General features: G+C 31.8%; 1 protein-coding gene across 5 annotated transcripts in view; it reads right to left on the bottom strand.

Annotated features, from left to right (window-relative positions):
• golga4 (golgin A4) overlaps positions 1 to 13,528 on the bottom strand; it is a 38,001-nt gene extending 24,473 nt beyond the window's left edge. Inside the window, exons 1-9 of one of the 5 annotated variants that reach the window (XM_026277836.1) lie at positions 13,322 to 13,528; positions 11,804 to 11,881; positions 9,996 to 10,097; positions 6,690 to 6,755; positions 4,202 to 4,510; positions 1,469 to 1,516; positions 1,265 to 1,321; positions 280 to 378; positions 61 to 196 (exon numbers count right to left, since the gene is read on the bottom strand). In XM_026277836.1, the coding sequence (XP_026133621.1) occupies positions 61 to 196; positions 280 to 378; positions 1,265 to 1,321; positions 1,469 to 1,516; positions 4,202 to 4,510; positions 6,690 to 6,755; positions 9,996 to 10,097; positions 11,804 to 11,881; positions 13,322 to 13,384 (958 nt within the window). In that variant the 5' untranslated portion in view covers positions 13,385 to 13,528. The remainder of the gene's footprint in view (positions 1 to 60; positions 197 to 279; positions 379 to 1,264; positions 1,322 to 1,468; positions 1,517 to 4,201; positions 4,511 to 6,689; positions 6,756 to 9,995; positions 10,098 to 11,803; positions 11,882 to 13,321) is intronic. The other 4 variants (XM_026277838.1, XM_026277837.1, XM_026277839.1 and 1 more) reach the window with 4 other exon arrangements.
• Positions 13,529 to 14,088: the final 560 nt, after the last annotated feature.

The raw sequence follows: 14,088 nt of genomic DNA, 5'->3' as shown, positions 1-14,088 counted from the left end.
TTAAAGATGACTTTGGTGTAAAAAAAAAAACGTTGTGTGTTCTTGGAGACCTGCACACACCTGTGTTAAGCGTCGAGCCGTCGTCTTTCGAGGGGCTCTGAATGTCAGAGGTCGCATCAACCGTATCTGTGGAGGTCTCTACTTCTGACGAAAGCACACCTCCAGACGCCTGCAGACGCTTCTTCAAGAGAGAAACCTGAAGACAACAGCTTCAGTATCACCTCAGATGACTAGGAGATGCACAATACAAGATAAACACACACACACACACACACACACTTGTGTCTGAAGCACAGTGATCATCTGGTCCTTCTCCTCGAGAGCAGCATCAAACTCCTCCTGCAGGTGTTTCTTGGTCTGCTGGTCCATCTGAAGCTCCTGAGGAGGAGAGATAAGGGCTCAATGTCTCAATATTGTTCAAAACTATATATTAATATTTAAATCTACAAGTCCTATATTTATGTTGCATATGTAATATAAATAATTTGAAGTATTTAAAGAAATGCATATTTTAAAAATAACAATTTGGAAGAATTTAAAAAAATATATATAAATATAAAATATACAAATAACTGCTCATATACAATTATCATACAGAATTAAACAAAAATAATATAATTTATCAAATGAATTAAATACAAATAAAAATCACATTAAATCCATATATTTTTATTTATTTTGTTTTATTTATTTTTTATTTTTTTATTGCATTTATTTTCATAAATGTAATTACTACAATGACAAAAAATAAATAATAATATATATATATATATATATATATATACACATATATATATATATATATATATATATATATATAAAATATATAAAAAAAATACAAAAACAGCATAATTAGTAAAACCTTAACTAAAATTTAAAATATACAATTAAAATAGTATAAAATCGTATTCATATGGTATACTATAATAACACCGCTTCATGCATGGTTTATTTTTATTTTATTCATGGTTTATTGTGTTTTATTATTTATATTTTTCTTTTTTACTCCAATATTTCATATATTGTGCCCATCACTCACACAATCCATTTAAAGCAAGCAGACAAATTCCTACACTCCGCAAACATCTGAAACTCTGGACCATATCTCTGAAACATGTCACTTTGCAGACGTTCGCTGCTTTGTGAACGCTTTTTCATGCTGCCTTTAAATACACCGTGTGAAGCGAAGACTAATAGAGATATCAGAGGTAGAAAAACATTGACGGTAGAGCTGTGATGAAGAATTAATGTGTTCCAGACGAACCTCCCTGAGCTCTCCGATTCTTCTTAGGGCTTTATCTTGACTCTGGCTGAGGATGGCCTGAGAGAGAGAGAGAGAGTGACAGACTAATATCAGCTCCAAACCTCACAGCAGAGCAAATCGAGCGACTCATTAAAGGAAAAACATCAAGAAAACATTCCTCCAGCTGCCCCTAAACTATCATTTATTGACTGAATATGACATTACCTGAGTTTTCTCTTTATCCCGCTGTACAGTTCGGTAGGCCGTAATCAACTAAGAAAGGAAAAAGAGAGAGAAAAACATCAGTCTATTAATAATGATCAACTCTTTTCACGAATCAAACGGTCCCATGCCCAAATCAGGGACCACAGGCATGTAAAAGTACACTATTGATTAGTTGATTAGTTCTGCCACTAGTCAATGCATCGGGCTTGACTTCACTAGTTCAAAGCAGGAGGACAATTCCTCATTTTAGTGCAACTTTATAAAGCTAAATAAAATACTACTGGAAAAACATATTTGAAAAGGTCCTTCTGACATAATCTAAAATAAAATAGAATACATCTAAAGTAAAAGTGGAAAGTTTTGTGCTTAATAATAATAATAATATTAACAATAACAACAACAAATCAATCAAAACAATTTTAGAATTATTTATACACTACTACTTGTTAATATTTTGAATTAGCTTTTATTTTTAGGGTTTTACATATTCAGTTTTTGTAGTTTTGTTACATTAACAGATTTTTATTCATGTTTTCATTTGCACAATGTTATGATTAATTGATCATTTCAGCACTTGAGCAGAAATGCATGTATTTCAGTAAGTTACCAGTTTACACTTAAATCTTTGTCTTTTTTAGTTACTTTTGTTATGTTTTAATGTAAACTTGTTTGCAATTTTGTATTTTATTATTTTGTAGTTTTTATTAGTTATATATCCATCCATCCATCCATCCATACAAGCTTTAATACTTTTTTATTTCCATTTTAATTTCAGTAATTTTAGGATGGATTTAGTATTTGAACTATAGTATACTAACTAACTTTAGTATTTGAATTAGTTGCCAATTTGTTTAAATTAGTTCTAACTTTTGTTAAAAAAAATTTAAAAAATAATATCTTTCAAATAACCCCCCCCCCAATCTTCAATATATATATATATATATATATATATATATATATATATATATATAATTTTTTTTTTTTTTTTTTTTTTTGCTTTCTTTCAATTACTAAAAATTATTTTAATAGCTTTTAATAATAACACTTTTTCATATATCAGCGGGTCTTATTTTACATAAACATGATGTCAGGAATAACAAAGATGATCCATTCCATCCCGGCCATGTTTACAGTACAGTATGCGTTTTTCCAAACAGGAAGTTCTTCAGTGTTATCTGGGACACATCACTAATTACATCACGATGCTAACACCTGATCCTCCTGAGGTGGACCGAGTGACTGGATCAGGTGGAAATAATCCACATACTGTCAGAGCAGTGCATTATCTGATCAGGATTAATATGCACAGGCAGTACTACAGGCCTTGGCTCTCCTTGAACAAATGATATGCAGCTAATTTGATGGATTTATCATTTCGCCATTATCTCAGGAAACACCCTACAGCAGAGGGAACACAGTGATTACAAATGAGCCAAAGAGCTTTAATGAAAACTAAAACTCAGAAAGCTTTTATATTCAGTCTGGGCTTTAATTTACATTTAACTCTATGCATCAGGAATGAAAGAACTTAAGATTCGGTGGCTATTTGGACATGTCAGCAAAGTCTGTCTGAGCATGCAACTTGCAATATTTCTGGTTAAATTACTAATGGATAACAAAGATTGCAGTTTCCATCTCAAGTATGCATTGCTTTGATTTAATGCAATCTGCTAACCTATGGTAAGTAATTAAGAAACAAATCTTTTGAACTACACAGTCAACACTAGAAGCATCTAAAATAGTGTTGCATTGCATTTTACGTATTAATACAAGTCTGTTGCACAGATCACAGACTGACAAGATAAAAGTTGACCAGCTCTGAAGGATAACTGTCAGCACCTCTGCTTCACACACAAACTCTTTAGTGTACAAAAAGCAATAATATCAGGCAACTATCCAGACTCCTGAAGAGGTGGAGAGATCATAAACTTCATAAATATGAATCAAAATGTTTCTTTTAAAAAAATTAAATGTCAATAAGACAATGCTTTTACATTAAACAACAATAAAAGCTATTTGCAGCTTATGATAGTTCTTCAAGGCCACATACGCCAAAAATATAATGCATTTGTAGTCTAAACGGAAAAAAAAGGGGTAAATCTGACTTTTTATCTTACAGTTCAGACTTTATTCCCTCAGAATTGGAGATATATACTCAGAATTACAAGACATGAATTGGGAGATATAAAAAATAAAAAAAAAATTTACTCTGAACTGCGAGATACAATTGGAAAAATGTATTTATAGTATAACAAGCTTGTATCGACCACGGATAAAAAAAAAATTTTAAAAATAAAAATTTGCAAATGTGAGTAATTATGCAAATGGGAGTAAACATTTACCAATTCTGACTTTTCTGATAATCCAGGCTTTTTTTCTCAGAATTGTGTTTTTTTAATATTTGGCAGAAACAAGCTATAATTATTATTATTATTTTTTTTTTAAGTAGACATAACAAAATGTTAATTGCTTTTACCTTGTTTTGTGATTTCATAATCTCATAATTCTGACTTTTTTTCTCCCGGAATTGCAAAGAAATAGTATGGATTGTGAGACAAAATGTTGCGGTTGCCTTTATTATTACAACTAAAAACTGTGCCAAAACAAGGAATATTGAAGCTTGACTTTTTGCAAAAGTGTTATATGTACAGTTTCTGTAAGACCCTCCCCAGAAGTAGATCCGAACAGTCTGACTGATCAAAACCGATCAGATCACCCGAAATAAACGCTCACCTCGGAGTACTTCCCCCTGTAGTTGCCAAGGCTCCTCTCGACCCGGTGCAGGCGGTTCAAGAGCTGCTCTTTAGACAGACTCTCAACGCTGCCGGGCGAATCCTCCGCCTCACTCTCGACGTCTGACGAAGGGTCGTACGCCGGCGTCGTCTGGGCCTCGTTCTCTCCGACGAGAGTGAGCGATTCTCTGGAGGAGCTTCGGACCAGACTGTCCCGGGAGCCGGAGCGAAAGAGCCCTTCACCGCGGGCCGAACCCCGGAGCAGAGACTCCACCGAAGAAACCTTCTGCTGCAGCTTCTGGGCCAGAGACTGAGGAGCACACAAGCATCCCAAATCATAACAATCAGACATTAAATAAGAAGATTCTGTTGTCAAACTGTGATTAAGCCTGTTACTCAAAAATGACAGCAATGACCAATCATCAGAAATACAAAAACAACTACACAAATGAGCAATGAATCGAACAATCACAAAAAATAAAATAAAAATTATATATATATATATATATATATATATATATATATATATATATATATATATATATAAAAATAAAATAAATAAATATATATATATATATATATATATATATATATATATATATATATATATTAGTGCTGTCAAAATTAGCGTGTTAACGCATTCGATTAATTTGAAATATTTAACGCGTTAAAAAAAATAAAATAACGCAATTAACGCCAATTAAGACCAAAGAAGGACTTTTAGACGGAAAGTTTCAGTATAAAACCACAAGAAACATTACTCTTCATTTAGTCTGCCACAAGAAACAGCAACATTAAAATCATGAACTCAAATGTCATTGTTTAAAAAAAAAAAAACAATGACTGTAACAGTGCGTAAATCAGACCTTTCTGTAATGCTAACGTTAATAAGCTTAAACGAAAATAACGAAATAATTGTGTAGCGGAGTATTTTTTGTACACAGTGCCGCGAACTGTCAATCACTCCTGTGCGCGTGCATTACTGTCCTCCTCAGCTGCAGCAACTTGCGCTCTCTCTCTTCATCAAGCTTTAAAACAAAAAGGGGACAAAAAGATCATATTGTCTTTGTGCATAGCCTATAGATTAATTAGATAAATGAATATCTAAATTTGTGCCTTGCCGTCTATGGTATTTTTTTTTAACTTAGAAAAAAGATGCTGCAGCCAATGAACAGCCGGCGGGGGCTGCAGGACGACTCAACCTCCGCAGACAGTTTTTAATGTTTATCAGACAATAAATACTCAAGATTTTGCTTTAGTATAACTCACAACGAGTTTCACACACCTTCTCCGGCCACGTTGAGTTGTTGACACTTAACAGTGGGAAAAGCGACACATGCGCTATTCACTTATAACTTAAGGGTGAATGGGTAATGTAGTTTCTGCTCTGGGTGGGATGAATTAGGAAGCTTGCATTGTGAAGGGCGCTCTGAAAATCGGCAGTGCAGGTAAAAGATTAAAACCTCTATTAAAACAGATGTCCAAATGAGCGTACCGGTAGGCTAAAAGCACGTTCTGGGCGCACGGAGAGGTGGCGGTACGCTCAAGAGCTATATTTGGAAGTGGCGGTACTGAGTACCGGTGTGTACCGGCCCACTTAAAGCACTGGCAATGACTATACTTTGGAATTTTTTTGCAGTCCACTTAGAATTCAACATGGAAATCATTTTTGTTTTTTATTGGCATTGATTGTTTCGAAATTCAAATGGTACTTACATGCCTGTGTTTTTATTTCTGTAATAAATATGGCTTTCAAGCCAACAGTTAATTTGGAGGATATTGATGGTTTATTGCAGGTATGTTGTTTACATGAGAAAATCTGTGTTACAAGTTAAACAAAATTTCCAATAAACAATCATATTTTGAATTTAAATAGTTTCTTTGTCTAGAGTTTACATTAATTATTTACATTTTACATTTACATATCCAAAAAGTTTCAGTCTTTTAATTGCGATTAATTGCGATTAAAAGTTATTTTTTTTAATCGATTGACAGCACTAATATATATATATATATACTTAATGTTTATTATTTAATTGCTTATTTTTTTTAAATGTCACATTTTTATTTATATAATTAACAAAACACGTTTTATTTTTACAATTTAAAATACCTGTATTCCATTCAAATATATTGTGAAATATAATTTATTCTTTTGATGCGCAGCTGTATTTTCAGCATCACTCCTCCATTTTTCAGTCACATGATCTTCAGAAGTCATTCTAATATTTTGATTTGCTGAGGTGCTCCTTCACATTTTTGTAAAAAATGATTTATTTTTTAAAGAACTCTTAATGAACAGAAAGTTTTAAAGAACAGCAGGTATTTCTTTTAATAAAAATAAATCTACATCACTGTGTATATAGTTCTAGTGTTTCAAATAATCTGCAATGCATGTCATCTGGTCACTTCAGATGCAATGTGAACAGATTCACTTTTAACATTTCATGCATGTGAAACACAAATAAGGCACTTTAACTATTACTTGCCTGAGGAGAAGCGATTTCATCTCCGTTCAGACTTCCTCTCGGAGAGCTGCCGGCCGCTTTAACGCTCTGCATCAGAACAGAAGCCACAAACATGAGTGAAAGTGTGTCTCTGCAATCAACAGGTCAGGTTAGTATTCCTCCGGCCCATCGTGCTGCACCCCGATTACTCTGGCAGCAATATTAGCTTTGCTATGAGAAATGCAGGGGCTTCTGGTTACACCAACCCTAACCTCATGCAACTCCGAGAGGAACACATGGGGTTAAACACAAACATTACTACTGCGTTACACAAACGAGGAGTTAAACACAGCAGCACTACACTAGCAGCTAATCTGCAAGAGAAGCTGGTTACTGAGAGCGTGAGAGTTTGTCATTGATAGGTTCGGCAGACGAAAGAAGTCATGGGTAATGTTTCTCAGTTTATAACATGATCGTGATGTTCTACTTCAGAGCTGAATGAGTTTCAATACAAATGTTAAAAAGCAGCACACACACACTGTAAAGTTATTTCTTTTTCAGGTATAACACGGTCAACAAGGCTCTTTTCCAAGAATCTACTGTTTAACGTCCAATTAATGTTGTCCCAATCTTAGCCAAAATTTACATTTTACAGTCCAACATTAAATATAGTACAAGTTAAAATAATAATAATAATAATAATAATAATACAACTGTAGTTGTTGTTTTTCTTATCATTATAAAAAATTAAATTTTTTAGTATTATTAATATTATAATATCTAATAATAATAATATTACAAATATAATCTAATAATAAAATATATTATCATTTATAATAATAAGAGCATTAGCAATAATAAAATGTACAAATTATTATTATCTACTACCACTACTAATACAATTAATAATAACAATAATAATATATGAATGATAATAATACTATTGCTATTGTTATACTTTATATTATAAATAATAATAATAATGATACAATTTTACTAGTAATAATGATAAAATATTATTTATAATACTAAGAATACTGATGGTAAAAATAATAATAATTATTATTATTATATAAACTACAACTAATAACAACAATGATAATATATTTAATTCTTATATTACTAATTACAATAATTATCTTATTATTATTGCAGTTTACACGTGGCTCAGATGTCTATATTTGACAGTAATATAGTTATTATAACTATTAAACTGTAATCTAGTTGTGGGAGGCATTCCTATAGAGATCATAAATCAAAAAAAAAGAACTTGATTATGAGAAGACTAATAGATGCACACAGTATTTCAGTAAAAATCGAGCCATCTATTAATGCAATATGCTGGAAACAGCGTTTTGATGCAAACTAGCTGTATTTAAATCTAAAATCAACAAGTGAAGCTCGCTTTCTGTCTGCTGTACATGTAGAAGAAGGCAATCCTTCAATCAATCAAACACTTCAGGCCAAACGTTATAAACACAACTAATAAGACAGCATTATCAGATATTTTGCACTTTGAAACCAACAGTTTCCTTTACATCATACACAACCAATTTCAGCAAATAAACGTGCTTTCATTTACAGTTTAGCATGTCATTGTAGTGTATTGCCAGACAAGGCCAGGGAAACTTTGACTATGTGCTGAAAAACAAATGTTTCCACATCACAGCGTTCAGGTGTAAAGGACAGATACCATTCTGCACATTTCTCCCCAATGAAGATGATAATGAGGCCAGTAATACGGCAGATCACATGATCAGTGTTTGTTTGATGTGATTGGTGGTGCTGTGTGTCAGCTGTGGTGTGTGTGTAATGAGCTCAGGTGTGTGTGGAGGATTGTAAATGTAATCACAGTAAATGTAGTGGAAGAGCTGTCTGTTACCGTGTGAAGTGTCTTACTGTAAAACTGCTTTCTAAAACTAATGACAGATACACAGGACTGTAAAAGGGTTCAATATACTGGCTTCTTATTCTGTTTCAGAGCAGTGTTTCTGACATCGTTAACTAACATGATTCAAAATAGTTTGTGTTTATTTGAAATAAAGCTGCAATAAAAGTATACATTTGATTAAAAAAACGTTACATTTCTAAGCAAATAGAAATGCTGCTTTGACAAGTGAACTAAAATGTATTAATAAAGTTAAAATGGAAATAAAAATATTGACAGATAAACATTTAAAATTAAAATGGTTAAAAAAGCTATAATCAAACTTAAAATTATAAATAAAATAAAATCTAAAACCTAATCAAACTTAAAATTATAAATTAAATAAAAAAATCTAAAACCTATAATCAAACTTAAAATTATAAATTAAATTAAAAAAATCTAAAACCTATAATCAAACTTAAAATTATAAATTATTTAAAAAAAAATCTAAAAGCTACATTTAAACTTAAAATTATAAATAATATATTAAAAAATATATTAGTATATAAATAATACTAAAACAAGAGTGCCTTGGCTAATGTAACAACAGCACAGATTTTAATATAATAATTATTATTATAATAATGAAAATAAATATAATAATTATTATATAAATTATAATAATAAGCAAAGCAGAAACTTTAAAATGAACACCTAAAATGTTCAAAATATCAATAAATAATTCAATAGTATAATAATAAGAAACTGTACACAATTGTGTCTAATTAGCACTTTCTAATTCTCTGACAATACTTGCCAAGCTAGGACTCCATAGAGAAAGCCAATGAATGTATGTACTTGTATTTACAGTAGTGTATATATATATATATATATATATATATATATATATATATATATATATATATATGAATGTTAGATTTAACCCTAACTAACCCTAACCCTTAACTGATCCTCCTTAAAATTATTCAAACTTGTTTGTCAAAAGTAAATTAGGGTAAAATAACTAAAGCATGACAATTCATTGGGAAATATTGATACGAGTCATGCAAAAGGACCTTCAAATTTGGAAACACCTTTAAACAGAGAATTTGCCAAATCAGTTTCACAAGGAAATCAAAATAACTCAAAGGGAACAGCAAGGGTACATTAAATCTATGAGGACACTACTTAGGGAACGAGTCAGGGAATCCAAGGCATTATCTAACACTACGGGAATAACATTCATTCCTGGAGATGCCAAATTAGAGGAACCATTCCGAGGTCCGAAAACGCACAGATCAGGCCTAACGAGGATCGCAAGATATTAGATGCAGGGGTTAGAAGCGAGATGCCTTTGAGTTATGCAGAGACGCTCAAGAAGAAAAGCTGCAAGCAGGGTGTTACTCAGCAGGCCTCCTCTATAGCCCATAACCTCCAAAGGCATCGCAGACGGGACGGGGTGAGGAAGAGGACAGACTCACCGCACTGGGCACCTGGGCCGCTTTGGGTCGTTTTGAGTGGTCCAGAGCAAAGATAGTATACTCAGAGAGAAAAGCAGGCTCTGCTATCATCCCAGCCAGCAGCTGAACGACCCCCCCACACGAGTCAACGCATTAATGAAGAGCAATGAGAAAACAACACAATGAGTGAGAGGACAGAAAGAGAGCCAGAGGATGAGAGAAGGACATCTGTGGAAACAGAGAGAGAGTTGAGACAGCCCATTCACACTGAAGCTGCAGAGCGACGCTGTTTGAGGTCTCTACCAAACCTGATTCTCTACAATGGGACTGGCATCCAATCCTGATATATTCTGTGTATAGAGACATCAAAAAGGTACATCTAGCAGTCTTTGGCATAGAGGAAATTAGGGCTCAAAAATAAAGAGGAGTCCACAAAGCTGTGCTGTCAATTTATTTTACGTTTAACAATGATATGCAAAGTTTTTGAATTAAGTCCGAATTAAATATGTCTGTGAAGTTTTGACTTTAGTGATAGTCTTTTTCATGAAGAATTAAAAAATATTAGAGAAATATAGCACAATAATATTTAAAAGATTTTTTTTAAAATATATGATATAAATACAATATTGAAATTATATTATTATATAAATTATTCTATTTTATTACATTAAATATATAAATATAATAACTTTTTATATTAATATTATGTAAATATATTAAATATTATATATATATATATATATATATATATATATATATATATATATATATATTTTTTTTTTTTTTTTTTTTTTTTTTTTTTACTTATTAAAAATAAATATATATAAAATATATACATTCAAAAATATATAGATTTTTATAAATCTTAAAAAATATATATTAATTTTTTTTAAACAATTCTTACATAAATACATTTAGAAATTGGTGTAATTATACTAATTGTCATGGACTAGTAAAAATGTTGTCAGTGCAATCAAATATAAATAAATAAATAAATCTTTATTGTTGAGTCCTGGAAATGCTGAGATGATGAATTTATTCTGAGATCTGATGGAAATTTCAAAAAGAAATACAAACAGAAAATGTGGTTGAAAGACAAAGGTACAATCATAACCTCAGCTCACTGAAGAGTAAACCAGTTTCCCTTCAATGGACATATATTTATTCTGAGGTACATTCTATTTAAGCTACGATTCAAAAAAAGAGGACAAACATCAATAATTTGTGACAAAGCGCCAAAGGACAAACCAAGCAGAGTCTCTGAAAGTCAGAAGATGCATTCATATATCATTATTTATCATGTTTAAATGTTCATGCTTCAAATGAGGTTTAATGTCACGGTCCAGAAATGACAAAACTGAATAATCTAGACTATTATTAGATCGCAGTAGTACAATAATAGCATGTCGTGTGGTAGCCAACCAGCTGTAGATTATCAAACTGATTTGAAATCTCTGCACAAAGTTCTCTGTAAAACAAGAGGTAGATCATTTCACATTTTAAATTCACAGAATAATAAATCAGATTCGTTTCCCCTAGACCAATTGCAGGCCCAAAATGTATTTATACACTTAAAGCGCGTTTAATATGTATAGCTATACTGTATAGATTTACTGTAAAGTCACGTTGCATATCTCACACATCTGACAAACACCAAAAGATCACCTTACATTGTTGACTATCGTTTAAAAAGCCTGTGTTATGACAGTATGAAGTATTTTTGGTCATAACAGTTCAGATATTCTACACTCAAGAGTTAAAGAGCGTATCTGGCACATGTATACATGCACTCAAGAGCAGTGAGAGGACAATGAGGGCTGAACTCTCACCTCTCGGTCACTTGGGGAGGACGGGGCATCTTGGTTCAACAAAGGGGGCTGAGCGCGCCTCTCTCCTGAACTCACCTGCTGGACACAGACATCAAGTCACGACAATCACAATCAGCACACCAATTACACTGCTGGTCTAAAGTTTGGAATAATTACAGTTTTTATGTTTTTGAAAGACGTCTCTTCTGCTCACCACGGCTGCATTTATTTGATCAAAAAAATACAGTAAAAACTGTAATATTGTGAAATATTATTACAGTTTAAAATAAATGATTTCTATTTGAATACATTTTAAGATGGCATTTATTTATGCGCTGCAAGGCTGAATATTAAATTAAATTTGAAATTAAATTTATGCATTTATCAAATGCTTTTATCCAAAGCAACTTACAGTGCATTCAGGCTAACATTTTTTACCTAACATATATGTATAAATATATATATTTTTTTTTTTCACCTTCAACTTCCAGATTTTCAAATATTTGTATTTCAGCCAAATATTGTCCTCGTCAATGGAAAGCTTATTTAATCAGCTAACATATGATATCTAAATCTCAGTTTCAAGAACTGACCCTTATGACTGGTTTTGTGGTCTGAGGTCACACACACACACACACACACACACACAAATACATATATCAACAAGGATGCATTAATTTGTAACATTAACACAGGACAGAGTTTAAATCGGTTTAACTGTATTGATTTCTACATGGATACAACCAAATAAAATTATATTTCAATATGTTTTCAGTGTTTATATACATACACATGCGCACACACACACACATATATATACATATACACATATATACATATATATATATACATAAATACATATACACACATATATACATATACATAAATACATATACACACATATATACATATACATATATATATATATATATATATATATATATATATATATATATATATATATATATATAATAAGCAGAAAAAGATATACAATAGATAGATATAAATGACTTTTTTCAGACTCACTCTGAAAATTCACATAATAATTAAACCAAACAAACTTGAATTTCAGCTGAAGTAGAAGTTTAACCTCTCAGTATAAAGTCTGTTTAGGGAAACCTGCTGAAGGGCCTGGGCTCTGGTAACAGGTCGAGCTGGTTTGGGGCTCATTAAAGTACTTGACAGACAAGACATGATAGTGGAAACGTGGTATTAATAAGGTAACTTCGAAGAACACCACGGTACATGTTTTAAATACAATGTCGGTACCATAATAATATTTGAATATGCAGCTGGGGATAGCACAATGAAATTATACTTATGAATTAATACGGTAACACTCAACAACACCATGGTCAATATTGCTTCTTGGTACTGTTTTGTTAGTGTATAACTAATCCAATAGTTTATTTATGAACTTAAGAGCAAACAATGTCATTTAAATCTTTAATGCAGTAATAAGAGTGTTAGACTTCACAACTGTAATAGATGTTGTGTTTTGTTAGCATATATGCTACATAAACAAACCGCTGCACTGACCTGCGCGCTGCTCCGCTGAGGAGACTGCTCCTCGATCACCTTCTGCTTCAGCTTCTTAAACATCACTCCATGCGTTTATTGCCACGTTAGAAACGACTTTACTGTACGTTTAACAGAATAAGAAACTTATGTGTATGTGTGGATGAGAGCAGTGCGCAGATGCAGCTGACGTGGAGGAAAAGTGAGTAGCTACGGATCCACGAGAGGCTCAGAAAGGACGATTGTGAATTATTGATTCGCTATTTCAGTAGAACATGAACTGAGACGGTGCTGTGCGACACGTTATAATAAAATAAAAAAAACTGTGAAATCTAACATGCTAATTAAATTCATGTACCGGGGTAACAAGGTATTTTCTTAGAATACCATAGTATTTCTGTAGTAGACATAGTTTGTTACTGATAATAGTTTATTTTAATAAATAAATATTGATTCTTTAAGAGGTCTTATGATCAAAACCTATACACACACACACAGACACACATACCTACATGTTTATATTTAAGAAATATTTGCATGTATATGTTAATATTTATATGTGGTTTATATATAACTATAAATATATATATTACATACTGTATATTTCTTAAATATATACATGTCTGCGTATATTATATCCATATATAATATAGTCTACATATTATTTTCAAGAATAATAGTTATATTTTAAAATAAATTGAACACAATATAATAAAATGCTAATAAAATAATAATATAATTTAAAAGGCAGGCATAATAATAAAAGACATAATATAATTTAAAAGGCA

Source organism: Carassius auratus, chromosome 13 (assembly GCF_003368295.1).
Source record: "Carassius auratus strain Wakin chromosome 13, ASM336829v1, whole genome shotgun sequence".
In the NCBI taxonomy this organism is placed as follows: Eukaryota; Metazoa; Chordata; class Actinopteri; order Cypriniformes; family Cyprinidae; genus Carassius; species Carassius auratus.
Note: the sequence above shows the minus strand (reverse complement) of the source record. Positions and strands in the feature narration are given on the sequence as shown.